The 15,791-nt window shown below is 43.9% G+C and overlaps 1 protein-coding gene across 1 annotated transcript in view; it reads right to left on the bottom strand.

Moving 5' to 3' along the window:
- Positions 1 to 1,687: 1,687 nt before the first annotated feature.
- The window catches only part of LOC309550338 (vomeronasal type-2 receptor 26-like), a gene marked incomplete at both ends in the record, with an annotated part of 42,565 nt that continues 28,461 nt past the window's right edge, over positions 1,688 to 15,791 (bottom strand). Inside the window, 2 exons of the mRNA XM_082250735.1 lie at positions 1,688 to 2,580; positions 11,840 to 11,963. Coding sequence (XP_082106861.1) covers positions 1,688 to 2,580; positions 11,840 to 11,963 — 1,017 coding nt within the window. The remainder of the gene's footprint in view (positions 2,581 to 11,839; positions 11,964 to 15,791) is intronic.

The following is a 15,791-nucleotide window of genomic DNA, read 5'->3' as shown; positions in this document are numbered from 1 at the left end:
TGTGAACTCAGTGTTAAAGGGCTCTATGTTTTTTTGTATTGTTGTTCTTTAATTATTCTTGTGGTACATATCTGAATGTGTACAACTGCCTTGTCCTGCTCTGTTTTGACAGGTCCAAGTTTACCTCTACCTTTTTGTTTACTACTGGACTTGATTAGTCCAAGGAGCACTTTGAATATTTGTTGTTCTAGTTTTGCTGTATACTTAATACATACCGTATTTTTCGCCGTATAAGACACACCGGCATATAAGACGCACCCAATTTTAAAGGAGGAAAATCTAGAAAAAAAAGATTCTGAACCAAATACTGCAGTAAAATATTTTATATCAACAGGTGAGGGTATAGGCATGGCACAGGTGAGGGTATAGGCATGGCACAGGTGGTGCTTTAGGCATGGCACAGGTGGTGGTACAGGCATGGCACAGGTGGTGCTTTAGGCATGGCACAGGTGGTGCTTTAGGCATGGCACAGGTGGTGGTACAGGCATGGCACAGGTGGTGCTTTAGGCATGGCACAGGTGGTAGTACAGGCATGGCAAAGGTGGTGCTTTAGGCATGGCACAGGTGGTGGTACAGGCATGGCACAGGTGGTGCTTTAGGCATGGCACAGGTGGTGCTTTAGGCATGGCACAGGTGGTGGTACAGGCATGGCACAGGTCGGCTTCAATCACTTACCTGCTCTCCTGGGCTTCCTGCGAGACGTCCACAGCGCTGCTCCTCTCGTCCTCTTCTTCCGACGGCGGCGGGATTCCTGGAACCATCCACGGCGCTGCTCCTCTCGTCCTCTTCTGTCTTCTTTGACGGCGGCTCTCTCGGTCCGGCGGGAAGGGGATCGGGCGGTGACGGCACCGCCCCCATTGCGACATCAGGACTCAGCAGGCAGCAGGCAAAATGTGTATTTGCCGTATAAGACGCACCAACTTTCCCCCCCCCCCCCCCCAGTTTTGGGGAAGAAAAAGTGCGTCTTATACGGCGAAAAATACGGTATATAATTGTGTACATTTTGGAAAATAAACAACTTTAATTTATTCTATATACATTTTGTGAAAAATAACTTATTTTTAGTGTAATTGAACACTTTGTATATTGACCCCCCAAAATAATACCTTGCCACCCCTTTGCCACCCCTGTTTTAAAAGTCTAGCTCCGCCACTGGTACTTCAACTAATATTACAAATTATTGTAGAATACGCTAAGCCAAATGAATTTATTAATATATCTGGATACATCTGCATACAATAATAAATATTAATTATGACATTTCAAGCAGCTTTTAAAAGAATATGCTTCGTATTTACCTTTCTGGAGGGTGGTGAGTGAAGATTTTACCATCTTGAAGAGCGATGAGTGGTGCTGGTATCTGACACTTTGTGATGTGTTTGTTCCCCTCTGGACACTGTGGTTTCTCCTCACTGACTACTTTGTTCTGTAGTGATGTAACAGCCGGTGGGAGGAACCACTACACCCAGCAGGGGACAAGGTTTCCAAAAAACCCAAAGTGTCAGATTCCCGCGGTGTCCTTAGTTCTTCAAGAGAGCAAAAATTAGACTCACCATCTACCAGAGAGGTATATATTAAATGTTTAAATGTAACAATGTTCATTCTCAATACGCTAACAAAATACTAAAATTAACATTAATAAAGATAAAGCTATAACTACTGGTAATCCAGTGTTCCTCCATAAATATTATTGGATAAATATTTTTGTATTTAGGTCAGGTCTGAACAGAATTATGTAACATTTGTGGAAAAATATACAGCCAAGAAGTCCAGTACTTGATGCCATTATAGCAAAAACCTTCACAGCCACCATGTATTTCCCTCTGGTGCTCAGATAGGCCGGAATCATGGCAATCCAGACACTGCAGAACACCAGCATGCTGAAGGTGATGTACTTGGCCTCATTAAACCTGTCCGGTAATGTCCTGGCTAAAAAAGCCATAATGAAGCTCAAAGCTGCCAGAAGCCCCATATATCCCAGGACAGAGTAGAAGCCAATAACCGAGCCCTCATTACACTGAATGATAATCTTTCCCTGATAAGAGTGAGTGTCTTGATCCTGGAAGGGGGGAGAAATAGACAACCAAGAGACACAGATTATTACTTGAACCAGTGAGAAGACACAAATCATAACATTGGGCAGTTTGGCTCCCATCCATTTCCTCCAGGGGCTTCCAGGTTTGGAGGCTTTAAAAGCAATACACACCATGATAGTTTTGGCAAGTAGAGAAGAGATGGCAACTGAGAAGATGACACCAAAAGAGGTTACACGCAGCATGCAGGTTACATCCACTGGACGGCCGAGGAACAAGAAGACACAGAGGAAGCTCAACATGATGGAGACCAGGAGAAGATAGCTCAGGTTTAGGTTATTAGCTTTAACAATGGGGGTGTCCCGGTAATGTATAAATATCCCCAATATTAAACCAGTCAGAAGACAACAGAGGATGGATACAGGTGAAAATACTGAAACAATTGTATCATCAGTGTAGGAGAGAAATTCCACCAATTTTGGAACACACCGATCCTTCTTCTCATTTGGCCATTCATCATCAGGACATTTCATGCAGTTTTCACTGTCTGCAGGAAGAAGAATACAAACACAATGAGTATATGGGCCAGAGCTTCGGAGAAAACATAGTTACATAGTTAGTCTGGTTTAAAAAAAGTCCATATAGTTCAACCAATAAAAGGATAAAAAAACAAAAATCATACAATTCTACAATATACACAATCTTATACCCACAGTTGGTCCAGAGAAAGGCAAAAAAAAACAAAAAAAAAACAGCAAAGTATGATCCAATTTGCTCCCACAAGGGGAAAATTCCTTTCTGATCCCTTGAGAGGTAATTGGTTATTCCCTGGATCAACTTTACCCATAAATGTTAGTATCCAGTTAAATTCTGTACATTTAGGAAATAATCTAGACCTTTTTGAAGCAATCTACTGGGCTGGTCAAAATCACCTCTTGAGGGAGTCTATTCCACATTTTCACAGCTCTTACTGTGAAGAAACCTGTGACGGTGTTCACCGTCACTGGTATTAAAGGACAGATGGGTGATGGTTTGGATTGCTTCATATTTGTCAGCAAGGTCTCCATGTAGAAATATTGAGATTTGTTCCCATTTGCCATGAGGTCTCTGACTAGGAAGTACAACTCCTAATATGGTCATTCCAGGAAGTTCAATGGGGAGACTGACTGTCTAACAATTTTGCTTTTGTCTGAGGTGGCTTTCCATTCATCTATTGTCGGGTGTGCTAATGAACTCACATGTTGTCTGCTAAGGGATGTATTGACACTCAGAGTAATGTGTATTGGGGGCTCGTTATGGAACCATTGTTCTGTGTCTGGCTATTGTGTACATTGATTGTCCCCTGGGGGCTTCTGTCTCATTACACATAACAGTCCTTCTACTCAAGCTATCTGACCAATCCCTGCTGACTCATTTTCGAGTCCTCATTTGCATGGCTAAGGAGGACCTGAAGGAGAACGGCATGTACTGGCCAATTGACCAATGGGAAAGTGGTTGCTGGGGGCAGGATGTTCCATATTCTGTATAAAAGTGTGCTGTGTGCTTCCAATAAATGTCTTCCTGTTTGAACATACATACAGCCTGCTTGGTGTTTGTTCTAATGGATTCCGAACGGCACATAGCTGTAGTTCGGATCCCAGAGCCTTGGTTGACCGAACCATCAGACGTTGCGATCTGCAAGCTGACTCACTAGAAACAGAGGAGTGTCTGGAGAGCGGAAGCGAGCGAGCAAGGGTCTCGTCACAAAACCTTTCCACATTTGGAGATGAAATCTCTTTTCCTCCAGACATAAAGAGTGCCCCCGTTTCCTCTCTGATGCCCTTAAAGTGAATAACTCAACGCCAGGCTCACTACATAGACCCCTTATGTATTTATACATGTTGATCATATCCCCCCTTAATCTCCTCCTCTTAAGAGAGAATAAATTCAGTTCCTCTAATCTTTCCTCATAGCTGAGCTCCTCCATGCCTCCTACCAGTTTGGTTGCCATTCTCTGCACTTTCTCCAGTTCCCAGATATCCTTTTTGAGAACTGGATCCCAAAACTGAACTGCATATTTCAGATGAGGTCTTACTAAAGATTTGTACAGGGGCAAAATTATCTCTCTCTCTGGAGTCCATGCCTCGCTACAAAAAATAAGTTTGCTTGCTTTGGAAACCGCAGCTTGGTATTGCATGCTGTTATTAAGCTTATGGTCTATTAGAACACCCAGATCCTTCTCCACCATTGATTTCCCCAGATGTACTCCTTCTAGTATGTATACTGAATGCACATTCTTGGCTCCCTAGGCCATAACTTTACATTTTTCAACATTAAACCTAATTTGCCACATAGTTGCCCAATTAAACAGTCAATTGATGTCAGCTTGTAAATTGAAGACATCCTGTAAGAACATTATTCCACTGCAAAGCTTGGTGTCATCTGCAAACACTGAAATTGTACTTTTAATTCCAAACCCAATATCATTTATAAAGATATTAAAAAGTAAGGGTCCCAACACTGAACCTTAGGGCACACCATTGATAACCTTAGACCATTCAAAGTAAGAATCATTAACCATTACTCTCTGAATTTGGTCTTTTAGCCAGTTCCATATCCATTTACAAACTGTTTTCTTTTTTTAGGGCTATAGACTTTACCCTACACATTAGCAACAAATTGTCTTATGTTGTCTCACAGCTAACAATGGGATTATCATCAGTGCATTGTGGGAGAGTAAAAGAAAATATAACAAATTACCTAAATATATAATATTTAAATGTTAGATTCATTAATTTAACCACTTGCTGACCGGGCCATAGCCGAAAGACGGCTACAGCACAGTCGGCTTATTCTGGGAGAGTGTACAATGACGGTGTGCGCACACAGGGCTGTCTGTGCTCGCCGGGTCCTGGATCATGGTAAAGGGCCAATGAGAGTGGCCATATACCACGTGATCGCTCCGTCCAATGACGGAGCAATCACTTGTCAACAAACCGGCACATGTCCGGTTCATTTCTCTCCTCTCTTCGCACACTGTACACAACGATCGGTACAGTGTGCGAGGAGAGGAGAGAAACTGCAGCTGCACGCCTCCTCTGCCTCCTCCATACCTCAACTGTGCCTCATCCATGCCCCATTCATGCCTCATCCGTGCCCGATCCATGCTTCATCCTTGCCCCATCCATGCATCATCCGTGCCACATCCATGCCTCATCCGTGCCACATCCATGCCTCATCCGTGCCACATTCATGCCTCATCCATGCCACCTCAGTGCTCATCCATGCCACATCAGTGCTCATCCATGCCACATCAGTGCTCATCCATGCCATGTCAGTGCTCATCCATGCCATGTCAGTGCTCATCAATGCCACGTCAGTGCTCATCAATGCCACATCCATGCCACGTCAGTGCTCATCAATGCCACATCCATGCCACGTCTGTGCCACTTCAATGCCACATCAGTGCTCATCCGTGCCATGTCAGTGCTCATCTGTGCCACATCCATGCCACATCAGTGCTCATCCGTGCCACATCCATGCCACATCAGTGCTCATCCATGTCACATCGATGCCACGTCAGTGCTCATCCGTGCCACATCAGTGCCACTACAGTGCTTATCAGTGCCCTACAGTGCCTCACAAAATTGGGAAGTCAGGAAATGACGGTGCTCCCTGCATGTTGGGACTCTGTATGTGGCCAGGCTGTGTAAAAGTCTCACACATGGGGTATTGCCATACTCAGGAGGAGTAGCAGAATGTATTTTGGGGTGTCATTTTTGCTATGTACATGCTATGTGTTAGAAATATCTTATAAATGGACAACTTTGTGTAAAAAAAAATGTGTTTTCATTTTCTTTCCACATTTTCCAAAAACTTGTGGAAAAAAATGACATGTTCAAAAGATGCATTATGCCTCCTAGATTATGTGTTGGGGGTGTTTTCTTTCCAAAATGGGATCATTTTGTGGGCGTTTCCATTGTCCTGGTGCTCCAGGACCTTCAAAATGTTGTCAGGTTGTCAGGAAATTATATGTGCAATTTATGCTTCTAGAACACCTGACGGTGCTACTTGGATGTTGGAACTCCGTATGTGGTCAGACTGTGGAAAAGTCCCACACATGTGGTATCGTCATACTCAGGAGGAGTAGCAGAATGTATTTTGGGGGTGTAGTTGCAAGTATGCCTATACAGTGTGTGAGAAATAACTATGACCATTTTGTGAAAAAAAAAAAAAAAATCTTCATTTTGCAAAGAATTTTGGAAAAAAAAAACTCACTATGCCTCTTACTAAATACCTTGGAATGTCTACTTTCCAAAAAGGGGTAATTTGGGGGGGTATTTGTATTTTCCTGACTTGTTAGGGTCTCAATAAATAAGTACATCCGGTGATTTTCCTTGATTGTCACCATAGCTTGTAGACTCTATAACCTTCACAAAGACCCAAAAATGTATACTTATTTGGGTTATTTTTACTAAAGATATGTAGCAGTATAAATTTTGGCCAAAATTTTTGAAGAAAAATCACTAAATTTGCAAAAAAAAAAAAAATGCATTTTTTTTACAAAATTTTCGGTCTTTTTTCATTTATAGCGCAAAAAATAAAAAAACAAATTATGAAAAGAAAAAAGAAAGCTCTGTTTGTGTGAAAAAAGGACAAAAATTTCATGAGTACAGTGTTGCATGACTGAGTAATTGTCATTCAAAACGTGAGAGCACTGAAAGCTGAAAATTGGTCTGGTTAGGAAGGGGGTTTAAGTGTCCAGTGGGTAAGTGGTTAAGATAGATAGATAGATAGATAGATAGATAGATAGATAGATAGATAGATAGATAGATAGATAGATAGATAGATAGATAGATAGATAGATAGATAGATAGATAGATAGATAGATAGATAGATAGATAGATAGATAGATAGATAGATAGATAGATAGAGTAACGGAACGGAAGTATACGGCTTCCTCCGAGTCGTGAACATAGATATAAAATTTTCCGTCCCCATACAAAGCTAGCCGACAACTTAGCTTTTACTGGAATCTTCTCCTTTATTGAAAATTCTCACACAGTTTATATACAGCATGTACATCCCCCTCCTGATCAAACTACCCCATCAGGTCAGGGGTTGCATGATTACATTATCATATGCAGATGAAATTGTATACAGAAATACAATTAACCTGAAATAATTATCTAGCCACCTGGACAGAAACAATATGTGAGATCATTAACATTTAAGAATGGGACAGACAGGCTTAACAGAATCCACATGACACCTCAATACACAAACAATAGGGAGAGCCTGTCTCTGCCATTGAAGTTCAATACACGTTATCATAAATGTAAACACAGACCCCATTTGAAGCAACCCAAACCAATAAGTATCTGTCTTTCACTCCCAGTGACAGTGAGTACTGTCGCAGATAGATAGATAGATAGATAGATAGATAGATAGATAGATAGATAGATAGATAGATAGATAGATAGATAGATAGATAGATAGATAGATAGATAGATAGATAGATAGATAGATAGATAGATCACACAGCTGAACTTCTGTATCTAGAGAATGCCTATTGGCAAGCAGTAAAATAAAATTTAAAAAGTTGTTGGCGTCATAAGGGCACAATAAAGAATGAAGAGAAAAAAAGGAATGCAGAAGAAATGTGTTACAGGCAGAAAAGTGATACTGGTAATGGGACATTTAAATTGTCTATAAACCCTGATAATGAGCTTCTCTTATTTGCTACCTTTTGGTCTGTTACAAACACTATTGAATCATTTTGTTATTATCTGTTCAATAAATGAAAATAAAACCCCCCCGTTGATTGTTTCAGAAATTCAGAGCTGTCCTGTGCACACTTCCTGTGTTATCTCAGCACAGTCTAATTAGCCCTCCTAGTTCTTATATTGAGACTACAGTGTAACTAGTCTCTATGCTCCTGTGCTGCTGACTTTATTTTCTTTGTACTTGGCATGAAAACACCTGGTAACAGTGCACCCAAAACCATGGCTAAACACAGAGGCATAACTAGAACTTTCAGGGCCCCGGTGCACGAAACCATGAAGGGCCCCCCGTACTCTGGCTGGGGCCCTTCCTTTCAAGCCTGGGGCTCTTCCAACTGATCCTGGGGCCCATTACTCTCGTTGCGGGGCCCTTTATTACGGTCCCGCATCGGGACCCTTTCACAAGTTCTGCAGTGGGCCCCCTTCCTGCCATCTTGGGGCCTCCCCACAGTGGTGGAATGCCAGGGCCCGGTTACAAGTGTGACCTTTGCGATCCTGGAAGTTCACCCACTGGTGTCAGTAGTTTTTATTTTTTAATATTTTAATTGTATTATTTTTTATCATTTTATTTTTTTTTTTTTTTACAATGTCACTGACTATGACTCTGTCCATTCAGAAAAGGTTAGGAGCTAGTAAATTACATATTTACCGACCCCTTCCTGGTTCTCTATTGTGACATATCTCTGCAAAACTTGAAGAAAGAAACCACTTGCCCTCCAGCAAGATTTACTCCCCTTCATGACCAGGCCATTTTTTGCGATACGGCACTGCGTTACATTAACTGACAATTGCCGATTGTGGGAAACAAAGGACATTAATTTTATTTGGGTACAGCGTCGCACAAATAGAGATTTATTTTGGTGGTATTTGATCACCTCTGTGGGTTTTATTTTTTGTGCTATAAACAAATAAAGGCAGAAAATTAAAAAAAAAAAATAATAATAATAATAATAATTTTTTTTTTACTTTCTGCTATAAAACACATCCAATATAAAAACAGAAAAAAAAAATCGAATTTCTTCATCAATTTAGGCCAATATGTATTCTGCTACATGTTTTTGGTTAAAAAAAAATCCCAATAAGTGTATATTGATTGGTTTGCACAAAAGTTGTCACATCTACAAACTATGGGATTTTAATTTTTGTTTACTATTAATGGCGGCGATCAGCGACTTATAGCGGGACTGCGACATTTCAGCGTGACTCCGACACTAAGTGACACTTTTGAGGGAGACCAATGACACCAATACAGGGATCAGTGCCAGTAAAATATGCACTGTCACTGTACTAATGACACTGTCAGGGAAGGGGTTAACATGGGTGATCAAAGGGTTAACTGTGTGCCTAGGGGGTGCTTTCTAACAGTGTGCCTAGGGAGTGACTTTGTTTATTGTGGGGGAGGTGCTTTTACAAGGGGAAGACATGGATTGGTGCCGCACACTTTGCAGGAAGACGGGATCCATCCCCCTCTCTACTGACAGAATGGCGATCTGACTTGTTTACATAGGTAGACCGCTGTTCTCACTCTTTACCAAATAAGACAAGGAGTCTGTGGTACCCGCCGAAGCGGGCCGGCGGCAGAGCGCATGCGTGCCCCTGACCCAGTGTTTTACTTCCTATATGTGAGTACATTAATTTATTAATAAAAGGATTTATTTGAAGCAATACTTCACTATGTAAGGCCTTCTTTTCCCTCTCCATGGTCTGGATCTTCCATTACTTATACTCACTTGATGGCTATTTGATATATACTGGAGATTACTGCCCTGTATTCCTGTGTGAGGATCCTACCAGTGGCGGCTGGTGCTCCATGGGCCGGGGGGCGGCAGACGGACTGCACCATACACCCCCCCCCCCAGATCGCACACCAGGACCCAGGACCCCCCCATGGCTCACTCACCCTCATGGCGGCGGCAGCTTCAGCTTCGGCCTCTTCCCCCTCAGTAGAAGCGTCTCCTCCCCCATGCCCAATGGCATGGCTTCTACTTTCGGCCAATCAGGAAACAGGTCTCAGGACCCACTTCCTGATTGGCCAGGAGGCGGATCTATGTGACAATAGCGAATATTCATTCGCTATTTTCACACAAGTGGGTGGGTTGGTGGCGCAGTGCTCTGCGCCCCGAGCCCACCCATTTTTTTAGCCTGCGAGAGCCTCTGGCTCTAGTCACAGGGTTAAAAAAAAAAAGCCCCATTGAACTCCATGCGTCCGGTAGATTAGATTAGGGGGCTGGACGCATGGATAGGGGGAGCGGCGCCCCTGCGCCCCCAATACACCAGCCGCCACTGGATCCTACTGGATATCCAGAGTTATTTATACGGATGCCCTTGATCTAAGGAGAATATACCCCTGATTATTGTAATGCCCTTTACCTCTGTAGGGGTACCGAGTTCCGGTGAGTGCGGTCTTTATTGAGAGGGGAGCACTATTGTTTCCTCACCAGCACAACCAGCTCTGGATCACCTCAGGATCTACCATTTTTGGGACCCCATATATGCATCTTATGGACTATTGAAATTATACACCTAGCCACTTTTGCACCAGTCACTTTATTTATTTATTTATTTATTTTGTGAAGTTATTTGATAATTAATTCACCACCTGTCACCTAACATCTCGGTTATCCATGCATAGTTGATTGATAGATTATTGTTCACTTGATGAAATATTTTTTTTACAGGGATTCACACATTAAAAATATTTATTTATTTATTTATTCATCCATTTATTTATTTGGGCACAGTTCCTCGTGCCCCCAATGGCGGGAACTCATGTAAGCTGCTCAGCTCGTTCATGAACATACACTCCTCCTTCTATTGAACTTTTGAATGTATACATGTGTATGATTGGTTGTTACTTTGTATAGAGTTCATGTTATGCGATTGTACACCAGAGGCTGATTGATTATGTTGTATAGCCGTCAACTCCCACTGTAAACCCCTGTTTTCTGGCCATAAATGAACGAGGGACCTGTGTTGGAGCAGGACTTTTTTCCTGTTGGCAACGACCGTGACACAGCTTGTGCCTGTTTTACTTTTTGCCGCCGAGCCCGCTAGAATTTCTTTATACAAAAGAGGTGTAGATCGTACTTTCAGTACATGGGATTAATGGCGTTTGGCGTGTATTAATATCCTCAATTGCGCTTTTTAGTAGTGAATTTCTATGCGCCAAGCCGTATTGGTTTCCACCACAGTCTATGGGAATGTTTGACTATTCTTCCAGAATTGCATTTGTGAAGTCAGGCACTGATGTTGCATTAGAAGGGCTGGCTTGCAGTCTCCACTCTAATTCATCCCAAAGGTGTTCCAGTGAAGGGAACTCTTAAGGCGTCAGCATACTAAGACATTTTGGACAATTTCATGCTCCCAACTTTGTGGGAACAGTTTAGGGGACGGCCCCTTCCTGTTCCAACATGACTGCACACCAGTGCACAAAGCAAGGTCCATAAAGACATGGATGATTGAGTTTGGGGTGGAGGAACTTGACTGGCCTGCACAGAGTCCTGACCTCAACCTGATAGAACACCTTTGGGATGAATTAAAGTGGAGACTGTGAGCCAGGCCTTCTCGTCCAACATGAGTGCCTGACCTCACAAATGCACTTCTGGAAGAATGGTCAAACATTCCCATAGACACTCCTAAACCTTGTGGAGAGCCTTCCCAGAAGAGTTGAAGCTGTTATAGCTGAAAAGGGTGGGCCAACTCAATATTGAACCCTATGGACTAAGACTGGAATGTCATTAAAGTTCATGTGCGTGTAAAGGCAGGCGTCCCATTACTTTTGGTAATATAGCGTATATGTGAGGCGCTGTGTACATTGATGGCGCTATATAAGTACCAGTAATAAATAGGTAGCAGTAGCAAAATACAACTTGGCAGGGCTGATACCATTCTTATGATTTTAGTCCACAAGCTCCTGTGTGCAGTCAGCTGACAACAGCACTTAGAGGCTTAAAGATACATTTCTGGCAGGATCAACAGGTATCTTTCTCTACTTGCAGGAACCTTTAAAGTGATAAAACATGGGGAAATGTGTACAAACCCTACCAGAAATGTTGGAGATCTCTCCTTCTGGACACGAGACGCACTCATAGCAACATATATGGATGGAAGATGCAAACTTTTTTCTGCTGCCAGGTAAACAGGGATCTGAGCACCGAGATACCGGAACCTGAAATCAGATATTATTATTATTATAATAATGTAAATGTACATAATTTCTTCTGAGGCTGTACAAACTAAGTGTTACAAATAGGAGTGAGGTTCAGGCTTTCGTCTCTAATGGGTTCAAGGCAGTGGCGGCTGGTGCTCAAAATTTTTGGGGGGCGCAAACAGAAAAATGTAATAGGCTTTGCTTTGCGGCAAAAAACTCTGTAAAAAATTGTGTGACTTTGAGGTCACAAAAGTGTGAAAGGGGCCTTCAGTAATTAAGGCATAGTGTGCCCCCTTTCAATGCAGAGTGACCAGCGTGCCCCCTTTCATTGCATAGGGACCAGCGTGCCCCCTTTCAATGCAAAGAGACCAGTGTGCCCCCTTTCAATGCAGAGAGACCAGCGTGCCCCCTTTCAATGCAGAGAGCCCAGCGTGCCCCCATTCAATGCAGAGAGACCAGTGTGCCCCCTTTCAATGCAGAGAGACCAGCCTGCCCCCTTTCAATGCAGAGAGATCAGCATGTCTCAGCAGGGTGTGGCTTCCATCAAATAGCAACAACAAAGCTGTCAGACTGCAATAGAGGACAGCATGGTCCTAGCAGGGACCCCATCATCCGATCACCCTCAGCTACTAAAAGCCTGTACTCAGCTCAAAAGTCCCAACCACAGCACATGACAAACTTCCTGTACGATAAGTGGGACCGCATGTCACCCAGGGTGGGGGCCCCATCTACACTGCATGCATGCTGCACTTACCATGATAACGGATCCCTGGACTGCTTCCGACACACTCTGCCTGAGCTTTGCTGCTGTGCCCGGCTTGCTGAGCCTCTTGGTGAATTTCCTGACTTCTGCCATGCTGGGTGTACATGGAGGAGAGCGGCGGCTCGCGGCTTCTCCGGTGTGGTGGAGTTTGCTTTTCGGCCAATCAGGAAGCGAGTATCAGACACGCTTCCTGATTGGCCAGGAGGAGGATCCGTGTGACAATAGCGAATTTTCATTCGCTATTGTCACACAATGGGTGGGCTCGGGACGCACTGCACTGCAGCCTATTAGAGCCTCTGGCTCTAATCAGGTGATGCAAAAAAAAAAAACCCCATTGAACTCCATGCGCCCGGCGCCCCTGCATGTAGTTTGGGGGGCCGGACGCATGAATGGGGGGGCGGCGCCCCTCCGCCCCCAACACACCGGCCGCCACTGGTTCAAGGTGAATTCTGAAGGTCTGAGATCCATTCAGGGGTTCAGTATTTTCTGAGTTTTCATTCAATTGTAGTGTTTATTGATTTCTATTGTATGTTGATACGGCCTCCATTTTAAGTTTAAGTACACTTTTTTTTTCTAAATTACAGCTCCCCTATGTATGAATATACCATTAATGTACTTCTTTTGCTGAAATAAAAAAAACTTTATATTTATCTTACACACCCCTTACCTCAGTGTCCAGCTGGATGTAAAAAAACATTTCTCCATTACTTCAACCTCTTTAGTACACACCCTGCATCATCTACCCTCCTACTCCAGCACATTACCACCCCTCATCAGGTGCATGGTTTTCCTATGAAATCAGTAAATACCATTGTTACTAAATACACAACCATAGATAGTTTATTTGGCAGAGTGTGCAGGAGCTAAGCGATCAGATAACAGCCTGTGTGGATAGAGATGTAATATTAAATACAGGAGAAGTATTTTCGGGGTTCTGAAAGCTCACCATACATTATTTGATCTCCTTTAGATGTACCATCAACTACACTATATTACCAAAAGTATTGGGATGACTGCCTTTACACTCACATGAACTTTAACCACTTCTGGACCAGAAGATTTTCCCACTTAACGACCAGGCCATTTTTTGCAATTTGTCACTGGGTTACTTTAACGGACAATTGCGCTGTCGTGCGACGCTGTACCTGAATAAAATTTATGTCATTTTTTTCCCACAAATAGAGCTTTCTTTTGGTGATATTTGATCACCTGTGTGATTTTTATTTTTTTTAAATTTAAAAAAAAAAAATCAAATTTTTCATAATTTTAGGCCAATTGGTATTCTGCTACATATTTTTGCTAAAAAAAAAAGCCCCAATAAGCGTAAAATTATCGCATCTACAAACTAAGTAATGGCAACGATAAGCGTTTTTTTAGCGAGACTGCGACATTGTGGCGGACAGATAGGACCCCGAACTGACATTTTTTACACTTTTGGGGGGACCAGAGACATTATTACAGTAATCAGTACTATAAATATGCACTGTTACTGTAATAATAACACTGGCAGGGAAGGGGTTAACACCAGGGGAAATCAAAGGGTTAAGTGTGAGCCTAGGTAGTGTTTTCTAACTGTGGGGGGATGGGCTTATGAAATCAACACAGAGACCTGTGTTCCTAAATAGAACACCGGAACTCTGCATTGATTCCTGAGAGAACAACGGTCTGCCTGAGAGAACAACGGTCTGCTGTGTTTACAACGGCAAACCGCCGTTCTCTCTTCACGGGGAGCGATCGCGGGTGCCCGGCGGCAATTGTGGCTGCCAGCCCCATAGATCGGCTTCCCCGCTGGCGAATGGGCGCGCCCCCCAAGATCGCTACCGCGGACCGTCGTACAGGTACGGCGATAAGTGGGAACCTGGTGACCTGCTGCCGTATAACTGCGGTGGCTGGTTGTTACACTAATACTCTACACTCAGAGACGCAATAAGTGAACACATTAACTCAGAGGAGTACCTAGAGCATTTGGCACCCGGGGCGGATCCTATATCCGGCACCCCCCCTTGTTGATGGGGAATTCAGTGGCGGGTGATTTGTTGGGCAACTGGCTGGTGTTAGCACTTAAATCCTCCCGACACCATGCTTGATATGGTGTCAGGATGATCAAATCACAACATTTTTTCATTATATATTACAATGTAGTAATAGAAATAGTTTAACTCCCCATATTGCAGAATCAGTGGGAACCCTGAGCTTGTCACTTGCCAGATGCAGCATGCCACCGTCGCTTGCCACCAGATGCAGCAATCCACCGTCGCCTGCCACCAGATGTAGTGTGCCACAGTCCCCTGTCACCAGATGTGGCATGCCACCGTCGCCTGCCACCAAATGCAGCATCCCACCGTCGTTTCGCCTGTCACTAGATGTAGCATTCCACCATTGCCTGTCACCGGATGCAGTGTGCCACCGTCACTTGCCACTAGATGTAGCGTGCCACCATCGCCTGCCACCGGATGCAGCATCCCACCATAACCTGTCACCAGATCTAGTGTGCCACCGTCGCTTGCCACCGGATGCAGCGTGCCACCGTCACTTGCCACTAGATGCAGCGTGCCACCATCGCCTGCCACCGGATGCAGCATCCCACCGTCGCCTGTCACCAGATGCAGTGTGCCACCGTCACCTGCTACCAGAGGCAGCATGCCACAGTCGCCTGCCATTAGATGCAGCGTGCCACATTCGCCTGCCATCAGATGCAGCGTGCCACCGTCGCCTGCCACCAGATGCAGTGTGTCGCTGACACCCATCGGATATCCGATCCAACAAAATCCTCTGAAAACAGACAGATGGTGATACGTTTGCCATTCCGTCTAGTGGGCTTGATGGGATGACAATCAGATGGAAACGGGCATGAAGTCAGTTTCCATTTGACCGCCCTATAGAGGAGCGCAGGCCGCTGATCCCTGCTGAGCAGGGGGATAACAGGACCCGTCATTCGCCTGCTCAGCTGGGATCAGCGGAGAAATCCCCTGCTGAGCAGGTGAATTCCGCTCGGATGGATCCAGCCTATGTGAAAGGGGCCAAACAGGGACATGGTCACAAGAGCTTACAATCTGGGACACACGAGGAGACACCTGCCTATT

The sequence above is a fragment of the Pelophylax lessonae genome (genome assembly GCF_965119305.1).
Source record: "Pelophylax lessonae genome assembly, chromosome: 1".
NCBI classification, from domain to species: Eukaryota; Metazoa; Chordata; class Amphibia; order Anura; family Ranidae; genus Pelophylax; species Pelophylax lessonae.
Note: the sequence above shows the minus strand (reverse complement) of the source record. Positions and strands in the feature narration are given on the sequence as shown.